Genomic DNA, 21626 nt, shown 5'->3' on the forward strand with positions numbered 1-21626 from the left:
TGCATGAGCAGGCATGTTGTCATGGTAAAGCCAACACTTATCTGTAGCCCTTAACTGCAGCCTTTTGAATCATCTGAATAGCTTCCATGGAGGAATGTAAAATTTAATGCAGATTCATTGTTCTACTTGCTCAGTCATTTTGAATGTGACAGCCACACAATACACATGCTCAGTCAACAGCATCTACTACTCCCACTGACAAGTACAGTGAAATCATCACTGTTCACACATGTGCATTCCAGTCCACTCTCCTTGGATCCCAGGTTACACTGATATCGTGCAAACTGTTCTCGTTTTATTAACAATGGCTGGACTTTTTCCAGACAGACCTTGTACATTTATGGCCAATCCAAGTCCACTTTCAAATAACATTATACTACTTCACCAGTAATGCAAACACTTCTCAGGATAAGTTTCCCAATTCCTCTGTGTTATGCCTTTTAATATCACTGTCATTCATTCCACTTATCTCTAAGGTATAATCATAGAATATATTTTTACTGTTATTTTTCTGAACAAAGTGTAACTTGCTAGATCAGCTAAGAGTATGAAAGAAATTTAATTTATATTGCCTTTATTTATTCTTTCTATAGTACTCTCTTTCATTGTGTAGATTCAAGATTCTAACCTACAGTATTTTTCTTTGCTCTATAAAACTTCTTTTAATATTTCTTACAATGCAGGTCTACTGGCAACAAATTTCCTCAATTTTATTTCTCCTTCACATTTGAAGAATAATTTGCAGGCTACAGAATTCCAGGTTGGTGTGTTATTTTTTGTTTCAACACTTCAAATATGTCACTCCACTCTCTTCTTGCTTGAGTGGTCCCTGAAGAGAAGTCCAATGTAAATCTTATCCTTCTCCTCTATAGGTAAGGTATTTTTCACCATTTCCTTCCACATCCCACTCCCATCTGGCTTCTTTCAAAATTCTCTTTTATTTTCTTCAGTTTGAATATGATATATTTATGAGTCTTTTGGTGGAGGGGCAGGGAGAGGTATTTATCCTGCTTGGTGTTCTCTGAGCTTCCTGGATCTGTGGTTTGGTGTCTGGCATTAATTTTAGAGAATTGTCAGCATCATTTCTTCAAACACTTTTTGTGTTCCTCTCTCTCTTCCCTTTCTGGTATTCCCATTATGGTTTTATAATTGACCTACAGTTCTTGGATATTCTGTTGTATCTTTTTATTTTTTTTCTTTACACTTTAGTTCTAGAAGTTTATATTGATATATCTTCAGCATCATTCATTCTTTCCTCAGCTGTGTCCCATCTACTGAAAAGCCTATCGAAAGCATTCTTCATTTCTGTTATATTGATTTTCATTTCTAGCATTTTCTATAGAGTTTCTTAGAGTGCCCTTATATCTGCTCATATTGCTCATCTGGTCTTACATGCTGTTCACTTTTTCCATTTGAGCCCTTAGCATATTAATCATTATTCATTATTTTAAATTTAGGTGTGATAATTCCAAAATCTCTGCCATATCTAAGTCCAGTTTTGATGTTTGGTTTATCTTTCCAGGCTGTTCTTTGTTGTTGTTGCTTTTTGATTTTTAGCATGTCTTGTAATTTTTTGGTTGAAAGGCAAATATATTGTATCAGGTAAAAGGAACTTAGGTAGACAGACCTTTAATAAAAGGTTTTAAGTGTATCTGTCTAGGAGTTAGGCTGTTATTGTTTGCTGCAGCTGTGATATCTGAAGCTGAAGTTTACTCTAGTGGCCTTGTTTTTGTTTCTCTGGTCTTTGGATGTCCCCAGTGACTCTTTAAATAGGGCCTAATGCTTGCAATTCTTTTATCTATAATCCCCTGTTATTACACAAAAACCCTACAGTGGTGGTGTTATGGTAAGGTGTGGGAGGAGGGACAACATTCTATAGTCCTATTATTAGGACTTGTTCTTTCAGTGAGCCTGAGTTGAGTATTTCCCTCCTCCCATGTTGAAGGCTAGAGGGGGCTGGAATTGGGTGTTTCCCTTCCCCTCTGATAAAACAGTTTCACTTGAAGGAAGAACAGATGGCTCCAGGAGTCTTTCAAAAGGGTTAGTTTTCCCCTCCTCCTAAAAAAAGCAAGAGGAGTTTTTTTGTTTTTGTTTTTCTCAGATTTTCACAATGAGACTCTGTTATGGTTCCTGGAGGTAAAACTCAGAAAACTTGTGGGGACCCTCTAAGGCTGAGCCCCCTTGCAGTTTAATTCAGGCTGGTCCACACAGAACCTCCAGCAATTCCTCAATTACAGTTTGAAGTGTTCCAACAGATATTGGCTCCCCTCACCTAGTTTAAAGTGACTGTGTCTGTGGCTGACTTCCACTCCTGGTAAATTGTGATCCTCCAGTAAGCTGTGATTCTCCATTTCTCCAGTTTCAGGGCAGGAGTTTTCCCTGTCACCTCAATACTCTCTGATGATCTAAGAAGAGTTGGTGTTAGGTTTGTTTAGCTTCTTTTTCTTTTTGTGATAATGGGAGCCCCCAAACTCTTTACATTTTGGACTAGAAAACAAAAATCCCTTCATATTTCTTTGTAAATTTATGCTTAAAATGTCTGTCATTTTATAAAGTGCTAGTGTCAAATTTTGAGTCTATTCTTATTCTCTATAAACTCAGATACATATTTATTTTCTGTTTAAATCCTTGAAAGGAAAAAAAGTTTTTTAATGTCTATTATCTTCTAAGTATTTCCATCCAAATGCTATACATTTTGTTGTTGTTCTTGAACTAGAATAGGGCAAAGGGAGGGGAGTGAAAACTAAGGGTAATAATACACCAAGAGTCATTTACTGACCACCAGGTTTTCTTACATAGTTTGGTAACATTTTAAATTATCTGAATATGCTGTGTTTCACTCTTTACAAAACTCAGTGGTCTGTATCCTTTAGTAGTAATCCAAACTTCAAGTTTAACTTGCCTCATCATGAATCACTGCCCATAGCCAATTGGCCCTTAACCCATATTCTTACTAAATATAGGTTAAGGGTCAATTGAGTCATCTGCATGTAATCTTTCAGTCTACTTAGTTCTGCAAAGTGGTTTCAAATAAAATTTGAACACTTATAAAGATTAGAAAGTGATTGAATTAGGCCGTTTGTTAAGTTTTATTTACATTGTAATAACCTCATTACATTTATTAATAGTTGATTTAAAGAGGATGATGAAAAAATTTTTCCCATAGAAAATTTTGCCTTTTACTTTTTTAAACAGGATTGATTGAGTTTGGGAACACTATTTGGCTCCTTTGTAATTATGTGAAAACAAGTTGGTTGAATATTACTGTTTTTCATGTTTGTATATGTATATATGTATATACATAAACACATAAATATCATTTTTTATATATTTTTGAAAAGGAAAATGGAACTTTGGGGCAAATTTAATGAATGTTCAAAAATATCTTTTACTGATTGAACTATGCTGCTTTAAACTTTTGAAATGCTTAAAAAATTTTAAATGACTTAGATTTGCTATTACAAAATGCTCAGTATTTTTTTATGTACTAAGTATTTCACACTTACGCTATACTCAGTGGCCAGAGAATTTCTTACAAGTGTAATGAGAAAGGAAATGATTAAATATCTCTGCAGCCATGCATTTATGAGGGTGAGAATAATGTGGGCAGTTCCAAAATTGAAAACAGAGAATATATGTAGATTTATATTACCATAATTGGAATTCTTTTTTTTTTCTTTTAATTGTTGTTCAAGTACAGTTTTCTGCCTTTTACTCCCCTCCCAGCCCTCCCCAGGAATTCTTGATAGTTAAAACTGGCTGAACTCTGGCAGAAGCCCATGTAACTGCTAGCAGAGGCACAAATTTGGAGTAATAGTAATGATAAGAATAATAAAAACAAGATCACCAACAATTCTAATGGCTAACATTTGATTGCCATTAGTATTCAAATGTGGCTTGATTGCTTACTATGTTCCAGGTATTGTTCTAAGTGCTTTACATGTATTATTTCCTTTAATCATCCCATAATTCTGTGGCATAGACACAAATGAGAAAACTTAAGTACTGGAGGTTAAATGACTTGTTAGCCAGTGTCAGAGCCTGTATCAAGCTCACTCATCACTCTCACTCCAGAGTTCTCAACACCATGTTTTCAAAATGTCATAAAGTTTGCAATTTACAGTTGCTCTTTCCACAATTAAAATAGAAAAATGACTAGCTATTATATGGTCCTTTCCTCTTTTTGCGCATTTCTCACAGTACTTTTCAAGGAGACAGATGACTCAGCGTTATAGATCTGAAAAAAAAAGTACATTAAAGTCAATATTTAACCATTATTTTTATGAGTTTATCAACTAGTTAAAAAGACATGCAATGTGAATCGGCTGTTGTCTTACCAGAATTTAATACTTTGTGACATAGACCATTGTTTTTACACACCAATATAACTGAAATTCAACACAGATATTCACATTTATTTATAACCCAAAGGTAGATTGTAACAATATTACTAATAAGGCAAAGGTGAGAAGTGAAATAAGCTAGCATTAAGTCGAGATATATATATATATATATATATATATATATATATATATATATATATATATATGCAATGCTTCTTTTTTGAACTCAAAATACACCCCTTTTACTGACAGGTTTAAAATGCATGTTCCAAAGGCAAAAGGCAATTGTCCTATTCAGCAGCTTGCAAAGTCATGTTAGCAAACAGGTAATACAGGCCGCCAGTGTACCCAGTTAAGTCCGGTTCAGAGCTTTCTTGCTCAGGATTTGGTGAGGGTATGGAGAATCCTTCCTCTTTCTGGTCCATACAGTGAACTCAATTCCAGGTGGTTAAGTCACAAACCAAGGGTCGTTTTCCCTCACCCTCCCTTTTTTGAATACATCTAGATTATTTTTCGCTTGTTTAGAAGCAACAAGAAAGTGAAACAAAAGTCTACCTAAAGCCACTTTTCCTACTGTTCCTGAAATTCAGGTTTATGCTCTTTAATAAAAACCACTTACACCTGTTTATATGTGCTTAAAATAGTTTCAGATTCGAAGATTTCCCTGCTACCTTAAGTACTTCCTTTGAGAGGTTTACACACATAGGAATTTGTTTTATATATATATAAATATATGTATATATTGTATATATTTATATATATACTATATATATATAAATATATATATATATATATATTTGCATTCACTCAGTAATCAAACGTCATCACAAAAACTTGGTGGACTAGGACAGTACCCTTGTATTTGCTCTGGTAGAGTGTGGTCGGTGACCTGGCCCGTACCTGGCAAGAAAGACCCCATTGTAACACATCTGAGCAAAGAGACCAATGGATTTGCTGCCACGACTCGAAAAGTCTGCTTTTTCGAACTGGGACTGGGTAGAGCCGGCGGCAAACATGCACAGCACAGCCTCCGAGGAGAAAGAAAGCGGGACTTGCTCTACCGAGAGCAGGAAATGTGATGCAGACTCGGTACCCACAAACTGAAATCGCTTCTCAGCAGCGCCTCCCAATGTCAGCCACGGCCTTCCCAACGCAGGGTCCCCAACGCAGGCTGGCCGCACCCCAGATCCTTTCTCTTTCCTCCGCAGCTGCACACAGATGAGCACGTGAGCGCGATAGTGCGTCCCAGCTGTGCCTCAGCTGATCGGCTCCTGATTGGCTGAGACAAACGTGGGCTGGGGTGGGGCTTGGTCGCCAACGTCCCTGACCATTGGCTTTCAGGGAACCCGCCTCCCCCTCAGGTGAGGCGGGCTTGCGGGAGCGCGCGCCAGGGCGGGCACGTCCCCGACACTCTCCTCCCTGCTGGCCTGCGCGCCTCCGAGCGCGCCTCCGCTCCTGCCCGCCCCCTGCCGCTGCCTCTGCTCCACAGCGCACAGAGCCGCCTAGTCTGAAGGGACGCGAGGATCACCCTCGTTGTGGCTTGAGCCAGTCGTCCGGCCGGGCCTTGACAAGCAGCCTGAGGGAAGGCTCTTCCAAGCCCAGCCTGGAGTCTTGTGATTGCCGCCTGCTCCTCCTGCCTCTGATCTCACGAGAGAGTTCGCACCTCTGGACCTGCCTCTCCTCTCCCCGCGAGTGGAGGGAGCCAGCGCTTAGGCCGGAGAGAGCCTGGGGGGCGACGGCCGTGAAGGCATCGCGGTGACCGACTCACCATGGAAGGCGCCGGAGGCGCGAACGACAAGAAAAAGTAAGCCCTTGCCCTCCGCCCGCTCGCCCCGTGTGCCCACCGCCTTGGCTCGCGGGCCAGCCTCGGCGTTTCGGGGGGGCCGCCTTTTTGTTTCAGCCTCTTCTCCCTCCCCTCTCTCTCCCCCAACCTCGCGGGCCGGGCTCCCCCTCTGTCCACGTCGCCATCTTGTTGTGGGGGGCGGGAGACGTATCAAAAGCGCTTTCTGGGGCTCGCAAGCTGGACGCAGCTCGCCCTCCCTTCCCGCCCTCCCTTCCCCGCCGCCGCCGGGGCCTCGCGCCGCCCTTCTGGCCCTCCGCAAAAAGCCAGCTTGCCCTGTGGCCCGTTCGGGTGGACTTCCCCTAGCCTGAAACCCCGGGAGAAAAATGAGCCACAGCTCGAACATCGTGGTTTGTAGTGAGCTTCCGCTCCTTCCCGCCCCCATCCTCTCTGGTTCCATAGAAAACTCGGCCCGGGCGGACCCTGCACGAAGGTTCGGGCTTCCCAGTGGGCTCGCGGACCTGGGTTCCCGACAGAGGAGCTCTCGTGGTCCGATGCGATCCTGCCCTGAGCAGTCCAGCCGCGGCGGGTGTCTGCCTTTGTGCACTAGAGATTTGCTGCGATGGCCTGAAGATGCTAACTTTTTAGTTTGCACGTGCAAGTTTTGGTTTTTTTCAGTCGCCTTGAAAAAGTTGCCGAGACTGAGAATCAGAGTAACGGGAATTTAGAGGAATAGCAACATTTTAAAGAGGACATCAGGATTGGATACTTGTGTTCTCTCTCACCTGTCATGAGAGCCAAGATGTTACAAATGAACATGTGCCTCATTCTGGGAAGTATTTTAGTGAAAATGTAGCGGGTTTTTTTTTTATTTAGGCAAACATTTTTAATGAGATTGAAAAAAGTATGTGATCAAAGCAAATGAAATGCATTACTAAAATTTTTAGAAGTCTCATTATCCTGAAATTGAAGTATATTAAAAGAAAACCTTCAAAATATATCCGAGAAAATAATCATTCTGTTAGAACTTAATGTAAGTTAAAAAAAAAACAACAGCAAACAAACCTTGAAGGTCTAAGTGGTATATCACAAGATTAAGAATTGTTAGGTGGACGGGTGGAATTGAGTGACCCTCCACCCCCACATACACAGTTTGATACACTTTGGTATTTTAGCCTTTGAGGAAATCATTTTAAGGAATTGAAGACTTACAGTAAGTTATGGTTAGTACAGTAGATTGGCTTTACTGTTAAGTCCTTCTGTTCTTAAAGGAGAGATTAATGTTCCTAATCAGTATCAGAAGATAAAACTTCTTTATGTTCTTGCTATTTTGTAGGTCCCTTTTTGGTCCTTATTCAGTAGAGTGGTACATTCTCAGTTTGTGTACACCAGGGAAAGCATTTTTAAAATTCAAAAAGTGATTAAACAGGTTTAGACTTAATTCCAAGAGTTACCAGTAATAAATTGTAATTAATTTTGCAGAAATGATTACAGTGCTTTTGATGAAATGATGTGGCTGTGATATTGTAAACCTAAGGCAGATTACCTTTGTGTGGTGCCAATTTTCTATCCTTTTTATATGCTGAATCATACATAATACTGTATATCAAGTTATGCACCAATCACTTCCTTTTCATAGGCAGTATTGTATTCATTTCTCCTTTGTAGTTCATCAGCTGAGAATATCACAAGCAGCTTTAATATAAATGAGTTAATTAGCTAATGCACATCACCCCAAGTCTGAACTAGTTCTTAGATTTTCCTCAGTCCCATATGTTACTTCGAAATTTTTCTCATTTGAAAATTTAGCAAATTTGGGTCAGATTGAATCATATATTTCTTAATATAGAGGTTCTTAAAACTGAAATATTAAGCTAAATATTTAAATGGTGGCTGCTCAACAATTCTAGTTGGATGCTGTTTGTTAAAGATGTCTGGGTTTTGTCCTTTTCTAAGCAGTAATTTCTAAATTTTTTGTAAAGATAACAGATTGAGGGGCAGGGAGTTTCTATTTCCTTACAATTTTTTCATTTTAAATGAGACACCAGGAATTGGGCAAGGGACATAAACTTGTCTTTTTTAATGAAAGTCCAGCATTTTGCCTGTTGTGGCTCAGTGGATTGAGCACTGTCCTGTGAACCGAAAGGTCGTTGGTTCAATTCCCAGTCTGGGCACATGCCTGGGTTGCAGGCCAGATCGCCGGTTGGGGATGTGCATGACGCAGCCAACTGATGTTTCTCTCTCACATTGATGTTTCTCTCCCTCTCTTCCCCTCTCTGAAAATAAACAAAAAATTTAAAAAATGATTTAAAAAAAGAAAAAACTAAAGAAAGTCTAGGAAACTTACAGCTGAAGGATTGGAAGAAATCAAAACAGAGGATGGGTATGGTTATAGTAGATTTAATATAGGGCCTTTGATGTTGATTCCTTAAGAGTAGGGGCTGGCTTTAATAGTGCATTGATACAGATTTTTAGATTTCAAAGGAATGTCAAAAGGTCCACTGTTCAGTTTCAGGTTTCAGACCAGCCATACTCCCTCAGAACAGTTAATGGATCATTAAAGTAAAATCTGTGACAATGAATATGCCTTAACTTCCTCTTTAATTTAGGTCATTAAAAGTCAAGAAGCTCTCTAGTTTATTAGTAACTTTTTTCTTGTTAGATTTTTACTTTTATTTTCCACTTGTTTGAAGACCTGCATGGCTGGTGGTTAAGAGCATAGGATCTTGAGCCAGACATCTCTGAGTTAGAGACCAGCCTTTTCACTTTGTTAGCTTTGTGAGCTTGGGCAAATGACTGAATGCCTCTGAGTCTGTGTCCTCTTTTTGAAATGGTGATAATAACAGCAGCCACATTAACAGTTATTGTGGAGATTAAATGAGATTATGCCCAGTGCCTGGTTTAGGACTTTGGGTAACACTTGAAAATAAGCATTTAAACTAGAACCTGTTAAAGTTCTAGTTTAAACTTCTACACTTAAAACTGTTTTTGCAAGTCCTTCCAAGCATTTCTTTGTTTTAGTTCTCATTACCTCATCCATCTTTTCTATAATATACCTCCTAAAAATGAAAAGACTAACATTGGATTCAGATCTTTAGAAGGAGTTCTGTCTCATTAAAACAATACATTCCTAGGTTATGTTGGCATCTGGCATCAGTTATTCTTTTTGAGCATCTGATCTACTGTCTATTTTTGGTCCCCTTCTTCATAATTTCTTACCCCCTGTTTCCTCCCCAAATAGGTCACTTTGAATTTACTCTGGAGTTTAGAGATGAGAGTCATAAACACATTCGAGTCATACAGATCATTTTAGCAAGGTAATGTGCAAGGCACTGGAGTCTTAGGACTGCGCTAACTTAAAACATTTTTGTCTTATTGCTGCAGTTTAGACAATTTTATTAATATCAATTTTTGCTAAACATGAGTTGATAAAGTATTTATTCCCAATAAAGCATATGGACCTACATGGTAGAAAAACTATCCTTTGCTTATGAATTTCTGCAGAGTTAAGACCATTGGCTTCCACCTCAAGGCAAAACTTCAAGCATGCTTTGTTAGTCTAATTTTGGGGCTTGATTTGCATGAAATCTCTACTACTCTTCCACATATATGTGTTTACTGACGTATGTTGTTTTAGATTGATAAAGTGTGGTAGTTCATTCCTGTGGTCCACTGTAAAACATTTTGTGCATGTTGGAGAATGTTCAGTTTTTTAATCTTTCTTCATGTTGACTTCCATTGTCTTTGCAGCACTACTGGCAGCTTAAGCTCAAGGTTAAGACTTTCGTGGTTACAATTTATTGTTTTATGTTGGAATGATATGGAGGAGGCTGGGGGATTGCTCTCTTGACTGATTTTTTTTTTAATTAATTATTTTTTTTTTGGAGCTTGTAATAATTTGTGTTTGGTGGTGAGATTAAAAACTGTTATACATAGATGTTAAAGAGTTGGGTTAGATTGCTGTGCTTGTTCATACATGTGTCTTAAAATATAATTTAAAAATTTGAGTTACTTTAAAAAGATTAAAATCTTATCTAATTAATTGTTAACATGTCAGTTTCTCAGTTAAGAGAAATAATCTAAGTTAAATGTGTTGTTGGATTACTTTTCTATTAAATCCATCTTAATTATTAGGAAGAAGTCTCTTTTTTAACTTTTTTTTATGTGTTGGGACTAACTGTATCTAGTTGCTTCCACCTGTTGGCTATTGTGAATAGTGCTGCTATGAACATGAATTTACAAACATTTAAGATCTCAATTTTAATTACTTTGAATATATACCCCAAAGTGGTGTTGCTGAATCATATGATAACTATTCTTAGTTTTAGCCACCATACTGTTTTCCTTGGTGGCTGCACCATTTTACTTTTCCACCAGCAGTGCACAAGGATTCCTACTTCTCCATTTCCTCCTCAACACTTGTTATTGTTATTTTCTGGGGTATTTTGATTGTAATCCTCCTAATGGATGTGTTGAGGTGATTGTGTGTTTTTAAGGGTTTGTTTGTTAACCAACTTAAAACTAACAACAGATAACAGTTGCCAGGGGAAGCTTTATCAGAAGTGAAGTTAAGCCCCTCTAAAGTAAGAATTGTTTTCCTAATGACTTAGATTTGTTTTGCCAGTACTATTTCAGAAAAAGTTATTATTTAAAATGTTCTATACTTATTCTATTGTGGTAAAGCCCCATTGAACTAGTAACTTTGTTTTAAAAGATTTATAAAATAATTGAAATGACTTTTATAAGCAAACTATCCCCAGAATGTTGCCTTTTAGTTATTTGGGTGATCTCAACTGTCAATTTATGAGTGTGTCTTCATTTTAATATTTCACTTGGTTGAAATTATTAAATATAAAAATTATTTCAAAGTATGATTTTCAAAATTTATTGTTTTATAAATGGGGAAAAATAGTGATGGAACATAACTTACTACAGTTCTTCACCCAGATGTTTTGAAAGTAAAAATATATTTAGACAAATTAGAAGTGTTTACTAGTTAATATTGCAATTTTCGCTTGTTAGTGACAGTTCTCTGTGCATCTCCCCTTTTCCTAATAGTCTGTGAGAATTTGCTTTTTCAACTGAAAAATAATATGGTAACAATAAACATAAGGTTTAATGGTAGAAGGTTTAGCCTTGACTGGCATGACTCAGTTGGACATCGTTCTTGGAAGCAAAAGGGTGCCAGTTCGATCCTTGGTTGTGGCAGTTAGGAGAGGCAAATGGTCGATGTTTCTCTCTCTCACGTTGATGTTTCTTTCCTTCTCTTTGTCCCTTCTAAAAATAAATAACTAAAATCTTTTTTTAAAAGGAAGAAAGTTTATGTTTTTAAGAATTAGAATATATGTATGCCTCTGTTCTTGTAGACCTTTCCATGTAATTTAGAAAAAGTTAAGTAAATTTCTTTAACCTGACCTCCTCTTCCGTTTCAATTATAAAACATGTTTCACTGGGCAAGAGCACAAATAGACTGAATTTGAAACTTGTGATATGAAAGAGAATACTGGTACACAGTGAGTTCTTAATAAGTATTTGAGCAAATGAAGCAATAAAAGAATAATTGAGTGAACAAAGAAAGATTTTAAGATTTTTAAAAGGTTTTTTGGACGTCATTGTTCTCTCTTCTATGTCCTACTTTTGATAGGATTTTTTCTTTTTTAATGCTTGGGAATCCCTTATGTTACTTTGAGACTTTGTTGAATCTTGAATTTTAATTTTTTGTCGTTTAAAAATATTTATAGTATTTTTTAGAACCAGGCTAGTAAACATTTTGTTAATAAATATATCTGTGTAATATGTACTTGGCATTGAAAGTAAATCAGTACCCTACTTTAAGGTATGTTAAAAGTTAGTGCCTGCCAATCTGCAATATATATGAGAACACAGTAAAAAAAAGTTTGCTAAAAGAGGCATATGACTATGCAGAAAATTACCCAGGTAAATGTGTGGAAAGTATCATTGCCATTATTTTATTTTCAGAAAACTTTTCTCAACTCGACTGCAAATGTCCAGAAAGTCTGGGCCAGTTTATATTGCAGCAGTATAAGAGAATGACATTTTCTTTTACTTTATCATCAAGTCTGTTTTTAATTTAAAACACTGCCAATTTAATAAGTGTGCTAGGGTTCTTTTTATTTCAAGTGATAAAACACAACTCAAACTAGTTTAAGGGGGAAATAAGGCAGTTATGGGCTCATACAATTTAGTTTTGGTTTAAGGGACAGTTAGATCTGGGGTCTTAAGTGCCATCCTCAGAGTATCATCCCTGATTTTCTCTTGAAAATTATGAGGTTTACAAGCCTTTGCTCTATTTGCACATTGGTCTCATTCTGCCACTTACAGGCTATCTATATGATATGAAAGATGACCCACTAGCATTTCTGTGCCTGTATCCATACAGTTTTTGGTAATAAAAATCAAAAGAACCTTTCTTGTATTATCCATATATCAGTTTTCTGGATGAATGTCAGTTTGCCCTGCTTAGGGCTGTTTATTTTTCACTATGCCGATGTGGTCCCCTGATTTCATGAGCTGAATGTTTTACTGTAGATTATTTGATTGTCTTGATGCAGATTATTCTCTCCTTATATGGTACTTTTGATAAGTGCTCGTGTTATAATGAATGAACTATAGGTTTTTGTTGCAAATCACCTGAATTCATATTCTACAGAGTTTCTACCAAGCATAGTTATTCTGCAATTGCTCTTCCTTTGCCTCTTGAGAAGCTCAGAGTCTCTTCTACCATGAACTAGAGTTTTCATTTTATTTCCTTAAGAAAGAGGTACTGATGACTAATGGCTGAGTTTAGGCTCTAGAGATTGGCTGGTTACTTTGCCATTTACTAACTGTGTGATATTGCACAAGTTATTTTACCTCTTTCTACTTCTCACCTTTTTCATTTGTAAAGTAGGAGGATAAGAATAATTGCCTTGTTATAGGATTGTTGTGAGGAGAAAAGAAATATTAACTGACGTGAAACATTCAAAACATTTCCTGCCATGAGGTGTAAAGACTTAATGAATTAGGAACTATACATTATTATATTCATATTATTATAATATTTATTAAGATGTATTCAGAAGAGTTTTATTCCCTGGATGTCTCAAGATGTTGCTTAGAATTGTTCAAACCTTCTTTGGGACAACCTGACAAAGGTTAATGGAGTGCTTTGGTCCAAACTATCAATGAACTTAGGATAGTTAGTACTACTTTTCCTTTACATTGATATTTTTTCTCATGAGTATCTGGTCTTTGCAAATTAAATGAAGTTTGTTTGTTTGTTTGTTTTTGTACATGTTATTCTGAAATAATAGTTTTCCATATTGATAATAGTAAAGGAAGAAATATATTCTAAAGGGTGTTTATTTGATTGCAAAAGGTGGGAACCTTACTTGTCTGTGCTCTTTTGGTATTAGTTCATTAAATGTCTTATTTAACATGTCAGGAGAAAAGTTGGAAATTGCCAGCCTTTGCAGAGAATGTAGCTAAAACGTTTAAATGGGATACATGTCAAACAAGTCAAAGCATTCACTGTGAATGGAAGAAGGGGTATATCTTTGGTAATGTAAATAAGTTGATAATTTCCATGGTTTAAAATTTTTGTCAACCTTTGACCACTACTCTAGCACCTAACCACTCTAACCTATAACAGATTATTGTGCGTTCTTTTACTCAACCGATATTTGTGCCTTTAATTTGTCAAGCAAAGCATTGAATTGTTGATGGCTCAGACCACAGTTGAATATTCAGTTTTTGATGTTAAATGATTCATCCATAACATATGCCATTTTTTATTTTTATTTGTTAGTGCAGTGTGATTTCAAATTAGAGATTCTTACAAAGTCTTGACTTTAAGATTTAAGGTTTTTAAAAAATTTAATGTAAACTATCACAAGAGCATCTTCTATAGTTGTGTTTACTAATTTGGCCATTCTGTGTTAAGAATTTTCTTAGACACACAAAAATTCTTTCAAAAGACAGTCTATTTTTCCCGGCAACTTTAAATGTCAGAACCTTCTTTATTCCAGTATTTCTCAACCCTGACTAATGTTTAGATCTCTTTCAGAGCAAAGGATCTCTGTAATCCTTTGAGATGTGCCCAGTGACCTCAGTCTGATACCACATTAAAAAATGTAACCCTGTTCATTTGGTACCAATTTCATCATAAATAAATGCAACTTTAAGCACAGAAGAAGCTTTTGGGAAGAATATAGATCTATATAGAGACCATATAGATGATCTAGAATATGCTTTTTCTTTTCACATGATCAACAAAATGAGAACACACTTTTTAAATTTTCATAGAGTTTACCTTCAACACTACTTTAACTCTATTGAGCAAAGCAATGCCATGTGGTAACTCCCACTTGTTAATCACTGGAGTTGCATAAATCACCAAATCTGTCTTCCATTTGACATCCTTTTCAAATATCTGAAGGTATTTATCATGTCTTGTTTTTCTATTCCTAAGTAAAAATATCCCCAAGTTTTCTTTAATTTTTAAATTAAAAATTATATATTGAGCATGTGATCTGTAGATAGGCATGGGCTATATTAAATATGGGGAATTCAATATCAGGTGGGATCTGAGACCTGCCACTTACTAATAGTGTCACTTACCTCCTTTTTATAGACAAGGAAACAGGAACAGAGGATTATTTAGGAAAATTTATTTGGTAGCATTGAATAAGATGGATGAATATAGGTAGAGAACCAAGACATTTGCCTTAGGAAGGCTTCTCCTTTGTCATTGTTTCCAGAATGTTCATCATGGTCAGGGTTTTAAACTAAATAGGAGAAATCTTCAGGGTATGATTTTTATGTGTATACATTTATTCTGATATATATGATTTTGTATTATATAAGTACTTGATTATTATAACTTAAGTATCTTCTATTATATTTAACTAATTCAGGATACATTCTTCTCAATACACACACACACACACACACACACACACACAGTTTAGTGTCACTGACCTCTTAAGTTCCAGTTTCAGTTCTGTTAATATCAGAAAGCATATAATAAGGGAATTTTGGGAAAGACATTAAAGTAATACTGTTTTAAAGAAATTATTTCAAAGAATTTAGAAAACTATACCACAGTTACCACATTTTTCATTTGGTCATCTTTGAATCCTAATCATGATCTTACATTTTTGAGGCCAAGTTACTGGATTTTATTAAGCACACACTGTATTACTGGCCTGTTCCTGAATTGTACCACTAGATTCTTCTTCTTAGCAATTGTATCTTGCTCTGTGTAGTATTGCCCAACCCACTCAGTTCAGTGTTCTGCCTGACATAGTTGTTATATTATGCATATGTAGTTTCAGGTAAAAATTTTTTCTTACTTTTTCATAATTTGCTACTTGACCTGTTAAATCTCTGCTATAAGATCTGCTAATGGTTCTGAAACTTGTGTAGCTTAAGAATCATCTGGGGGTTTAGTTAATATAAGGGGTCCCAGATACCCACCCGCAGAGATTCTCATTTGGCAATTTTCAGATGGGACTCAGGAATCTGTACATTTTACAAGCACCCATAGGCGAAACACAAACCTGGAACAGATGAGAGTGCTCATCAGAATCATCTCTGAAACTTTTTCAAACAGACATGCCAAATCTGCAATTTGAATTTCCAGGGTTGTGATCTAGGCATCTTTGGGAGGTAAAAGTTCTATTGGTAATTGCAATGTTTACCACGAGTCAACCATTCACTAGTCTAAGTCCTTAATGTATTTTTATAGTTACTGAGTTCTAAGTATGTGGAAATGTAAATATTTTAGAGGTTGGTTATATTTGCTGTATTTGTAAAGCATTTGGGCAGAATTTTTAAGAGAAAGTTTTAATAAACCATTTTTGAGTGTGAATGAGCAATTTTTTACTTCTTTGGGCATTTTTGAAGGACACATGCTAAAGTATTTTCTTAGAGCAGAGGAGCTCAAAGCATTCTCCAGACAAGCATTATTGATACTACCCACTAACTTGTTAGATATGAAGATCCTCAGGTACTATCCTCCTGAATTAGAAATTGGGGGGAGAGCCCAGTAATCTTGTGTTTTGAGAATCCTCCAGGTGATTGTAATACAAGTGAAATGTTCAGAACCTCTATCTTAGAAGAAGAGTTTCATACACACATTTTTGGTTTTATTTATCTGGTACTATACATAGTAGGGGATCAAAGATTTTTTGCAAGGCTCATTACCAATTTTGAACCAGGAGAGAGTTGATTGAAATCACTATGTAGGAATAATCCTAAAACAAAAGCATATTATTTTTTATAAACAACATAAATACACATTAATGCAAACAGATGTGAATCTATTAGTTAATTAATACATTTAATTAAGGTATAAGTAGAACATTTACCCATTAATGCTACCTCAGATGTGATATAGATTTCATTTTTAGAATGTACCCTCTAATTTAAAAGTGATTCTTTTTTCCCTACTTATTTTTCTGTAACATTAGAATATCAAGTATTCATTTTTTAAGTTTTTATTTTATTTATTTTTACAGAGAGGGGAAGGGAGAGAGAAAGAGAGGGAGAGAAACATCAGTGTGTGGTTTCCTCTCGAGCACCCCCTACTGGGAACCTGGCCTACAACCCAGGCGTGTGCTGTCACTAGGAATCAAACCCATGACCCTTTGGTTCACAAGCTGGCACTCAATCCACTGAGCCACACCAGCCAGGGCAGATTTCAAGTAGTTAAAGTAAGCATTTTTATGAGGTTATTGAAAGGTGAATAATCCATCTTTTCTCTAGTTGTAGGTATTAAAGAGGTACTACCATGCTGGTAGGATAATGATCATCTAAAGCAAGAAATTTAAGCTACTTGCAAAAATAAAATAAGTGTGTGTATATATTCTGAATATTTTTCTTTAGAAACAAACCATTTCACCTGTATTTTGAAATATCAAATTCTGAAATGACCAAATTTTCAAAACCTGAAAATTAGATTAGAGTGATAAATTGAAAACATCGAATTGTATTGCTTACTCAATCTTTACTTTCTACTTCTTGGAGAGTAAAGGAAAAAATTAATTTGTTTTTAGTTAGTCTTTCTGGAAAATAAATTTAAGCTATCCCTGGCCAGTGTGGCTCAGTTTGTTGGAACATCATCTTGTAATGGAAAGGTCACCTGTTCAGTTCCTGTTCAGGTCACATGACCAGGTTGTGGTCTCGATTCCCCGTTGGGGCATGTGCAGGAGGCAGCAGATACATCTGTGTTTTTCTCTCTCTCTCTCCCTCCCCCTCTCTCTCAAATGAGAATAAAATACACTTTTCAAAAAAGTTAGATGACCACTTCTTTTTCATTTTTCTGACAAATGCAGGTATGCTGATAATGTCATTTATTAGTGAAGTTTTCTCAAAGTACAAAATCTGTAATTCATCTTGAAACTGCTTTTGTTAATATTTTGTAAACTTTGCTAATACTTATATAATTGTATCTTTCTGGTTTTATCTGTGCATTTATAAATTATATGTATATATGTATATACACTTTATATATATTGCACACACATGCCTTACATGCCCATATAGAGAAATGAATTCATGCTGAAATTTTATTGTAAAATCTGCTCTTTTCACATAGAATTATATTGTAACATCTCCTATAAGCACAGATTACTTGTCTTCTAAATTTCATGTTACTTGATTTTTATGGCAAGATTATTCCTGTGGTTAATATTTTGTCAGGGATTGACCCTGGTAACTACTATTGAATAAAGACAAGAAAGTATTCTAGAACACATACTCCATGAGGGTAGTCTGTTTTGTTTATTGAACTATGCCGCATGCTGGGAACAGGGTCTGGCTCACAGGAGATGGTCAAGAAATACTTGACATTCTCTAACGTGAGTATACCAGTTTCCCTTTTTAAAAAGATTCTATTATTTATTTATTTATTTATTATTATTTTTTTTTTTGCTTTAAAAAAAGGGAGCAGTTAGTTAGTTAGTTTTTCTTTAAAGAGAGGGAGCATCAGTGTGTGGCTGCCTCTCACATGCTTCCCACTGGGGACCTTGCCACAACCCAGGCATGTGCCTTAGAATGGGAATCTAACTAGCAACCCTTTGGCTCACAGGCTGGCACTCAGTCCACTGAGCCACACCAGCCAGGGCAGATTTTATTTATTTTCAAAGAGAAGGGGAGGGGGAGAGGGAGAGAAAAACATCGATGTGAGACAAACATCGATTGGTTACCTCTCGCACATGCCCCCAACCAGGGACCTGGCCCACAATCCAGGCATATGCCCTGACCAAAAATTGAACCAGGACCTTGCCTAACCCACTTTGAGGGACAATGCCTAACCCACTGAGCCACACCCATCAGGGCCCAAAGTTTCATTTTAAAGTATATTGATAAAGATTTAACTCAGAAGACATTTTTCTGAAGAAAACCATTATAAATAAAAGATAGTTAGCTGTCTTGAAAATGTAATCTATATTTAATTTGAAATGTCAAATTTAATTTTTGCTTTTTTATTAATTACAGATTTTTTAAATTAAATGTTACCTGTTTGAAGTACTCTGGTTTTGCAGCAATCCTCAGAAGGTATAGCAATAAACCGTATTAATAAGAATACTTCTAATAATAAATATAAAATAAAATGCATGTCTAAGAGTAACCCCCCCCCCTTGGGGGTAAAAGCCACTAGAATTTAGAAACCAACTTAATGAAAAACTTTCATGTCTTAATGATGGAGATTCCAACACTTTCTTGGAAAAGACTGTAGAAAACAAAATGCCTCAACCCTTGTGTTTCCAGCTGAGCTAGGAGGACATTTATAAAAGTGTTAAAGATGTTGATTGTAAATTTGTTAACAACGCTAACTACAACTGATGTATATTCCTGATCACCTTAGCTTAGGACAAAATAGTAAAAGAAATTATAGATTGTAATGATGAGGGAATAATCTTAAACTTTGAACCTCTTTTCCTCAGATCAGTATCCTGCATTCTCAGCCCTCTCCCTGTGTCTAAATCTCTTCACTGGCGAGATCACTTAACTCTGTTTGCTGATGATATTGGTGCACTTCACTGTAACACTGTTTGGTGGATTTTTTAAAATCAGATCCCCCCCTCCCCACATACATCTAGTATGTTACCTGTATTTGTAAGTGCTTATCCAGATAATCACAGTTAATCCAAATAGTATGCCTTGTTCATAGTACTGTGGCATGGGCACTGACCCACAGTATGCTCGGGGTTATGGATGAGACGAAACAAATTCACATGGACTACTGAGTCCTGTGGAGGGAAAGGGACCGCATGGCCACTCTCTCAAAGGGAGAGCTCCTGGGAGCACCTTGGCCACTCTCTCAAGAGGAGAGTGCCCCTCCCTTGCCTTGACAAGTTTTTATTGGGTTCAATTTGCACAGGAATACAGGGTGTATACGTAAAGCTCATCAATCATTGTCAGGCAGAAATGAATAACCAATAGATAACATTTAAAAAACTCTGAGGGCTTATTGTGAGTCAGGGTCAGATAGTTAAAGGGCCATAAAACTTTGGGGAACAAATACACTTAATGCTAGGACCCTTGTCATTTAAATTTAGGATATTAGCAAAATAGGTTTCATAGGATTTTATGCGTTCTCTCTTAGGCCTGATTGCCCCAGGGAACCCATCCTTTCCAGAACAGGGCCACACCCACCTCCAGCATTGTTTCAGGCTTAAGGCATTGTTTCAGGCTTAAGTCAGGCAGGGGAAGTAAGGCAGCCAAGAGATTAGGAGACTTCTTGCAGACCTATAAGGACTCAGGCTATGTCAAAGCTGAGGGGGAAGGGTCTATTACCCCCTTTTTCTGTAGCCCCCCAAGTCCTTCTTTGATGGCTCCTTTGTGACCGTGCCTGTCTTAGGTCACTCTTCTCTTGAGGAATCTTACCTGTGATTGGGTAACCAGTCATCCGCCCCGGGCCAAGCAGAGTGAAGTGAAAACGGGCAGGTGCTCCGACCCCCTGCAAGGAAGATAAGCTTTGTCTGCTAAGTGGTTTATGGTCCCAAGGTCCTTTGCCCAGCCTTAGCCATGGGGGAATTACAGCTTCTAAAACCAGGCAAGGCAGTTCCCTACAGTCCTGACATTGTTATACTGTTTAATTATCGTTGTAATCTATAGGATTATGGGAGCATTAATGAAGTGCCAATTTCTGGATCTCAAAAAGAAAGTTGAAAGGATAGTCAAAGTCAACCTTCCATGGGCAAACAGCAGATTTGGGCCAGTACTAAAGCCAAGTAGAACTTAGCACATCCTACTAAAAATACAAAGGCAAATGAGGCAGTTTCCTATCTCCAAGAAGCTTTAAGGATTGTAGAGGAAGGTAAAAAATAGCAAAATGACCAAAATGGTCAGAGATCTAGGAGGGGGAACAGTTTTAGGAGACAGAACAGAAACAAAGTAATGCTAGTGTTAAAACTTGAAAGTTTTCTCACAAAAATTTACCAGGTTACATATTCAAAAGGGTACTCCAGGCAGAGAGAGTGTGGTGAGTGAACCAGAAGGAATGAAATCTTATGTTTTTGATTAACTGCAGCATGGCTGAAGAATCTGGGGAATGACAAGGATGGGTCAAGGAACTAGGTAAGGATGGGTTTCATTGAAAAATGATACTTTGTCTTGTGTACTTTTGATGAGATGGTAAGCAGGACATAATACCAGATTTCTTATTTTGGAAGGATCATTGTGGTAGTAATTTGAGGGAGGAGTTAAAGTGAAATAGGGGGAGGATGAGTTGGGTCAGTGGTTATTACCAAATCTCACTATACATACATACACCTTTGCAGTTTTTAAAAACCCAGATTTTGGTGTCCTGCTTCAGATTACTGAATCAGAATTTTAAAAGTTGTTGCCCAAAAATTTGAAATGTTGGCCAGTGTCTCTAAGTGATTATGATGCAACTAGACCTGCATTTGGGAATATAGCTATATGAGCAGACTAAGTGGCAAGCTGTCTTAAATTCCATCAGGGCTGTTATGCTTATGAGTATATTCCTATTACTTAGCTCAATTCATGGCACTTGATAGATGCTCAGAAAATATTTACTAAGTGAGTATTTCTTGAATGAGAGAGTAAGTTATTCTAAGGTTCAGGAAGGCTACTTCCCACCTTGTATTTTGGTACTCTCAAGGGTTATGATTATTAAATGAGCTAATATATGAAAACACTTAACACAGTGCCTGGTGCATCATAGTACTCAATAAATGTTAGGAGGAGAAAATTCTCTTCATCTTTTCTTTCATGGTACTTTGTATGATTAAATATCTTAATAAGGTTTATCCCCAACCAGATCTCTTGAAGCGACTATGCAGTTTGATCTTATTTTGGGAATCTAGATATTGAGCAAATAAAACACCAACAATAGTGAGCTAAGGTGTTCAAATAGTTTCTCTGTGCAAAGTATAAATATAGTGGGACTATATGAGGTAGACTGTCCTCTAATTCTCTCCCCTTTGTGGTCTGCAATACCCATTAAAGACTGTCTTGCTTTGAAGAACTGG

General features: G+C 36.9%; 1 protein-coding gene across 1 annotated transcript in view; it reads left to right on the plus strand.

Annotated features, from left to right (window-relative positions):
* Window positions 1–5755: 5755 nt before the first annotated feature.
* Window positions 5756–21626, plus strand: part of HIF1A (hypoxia inducible factor 1 subunit alpha) — a 47633-nt gene continuing 31762 nt past the window's right edge. Inside the window, exon 1 of the mRNA XM_045822599.1 lies at window positions 5756–6147. Coding sequence (XP_045678555.1) covers window positions 6113–6147 — 35 coding nt within the window. The 5' untranslated portion in view covers window positions 5756–6112. The remainder of the gene's footprint in view (window positions 6148–21626) is intronic.

Source organism: Phyllostomus hastatus, unplaced genomic scaffold (assembly GCF_019186645.2).
Source record: "Phyllostomus hastatus isolate PE091 unplaced genomic scaffold, TTU_PhHast_1.1 phas_scaffold_501, whole genome shotgun sequence".
Classification (NCBI taxonomy): Eukaryota; Metazoa; Chordata; class Mammalia; order Chiroptera; family Phyllostomidae; genus Phyllostomus; species Phyllostomus hastatus.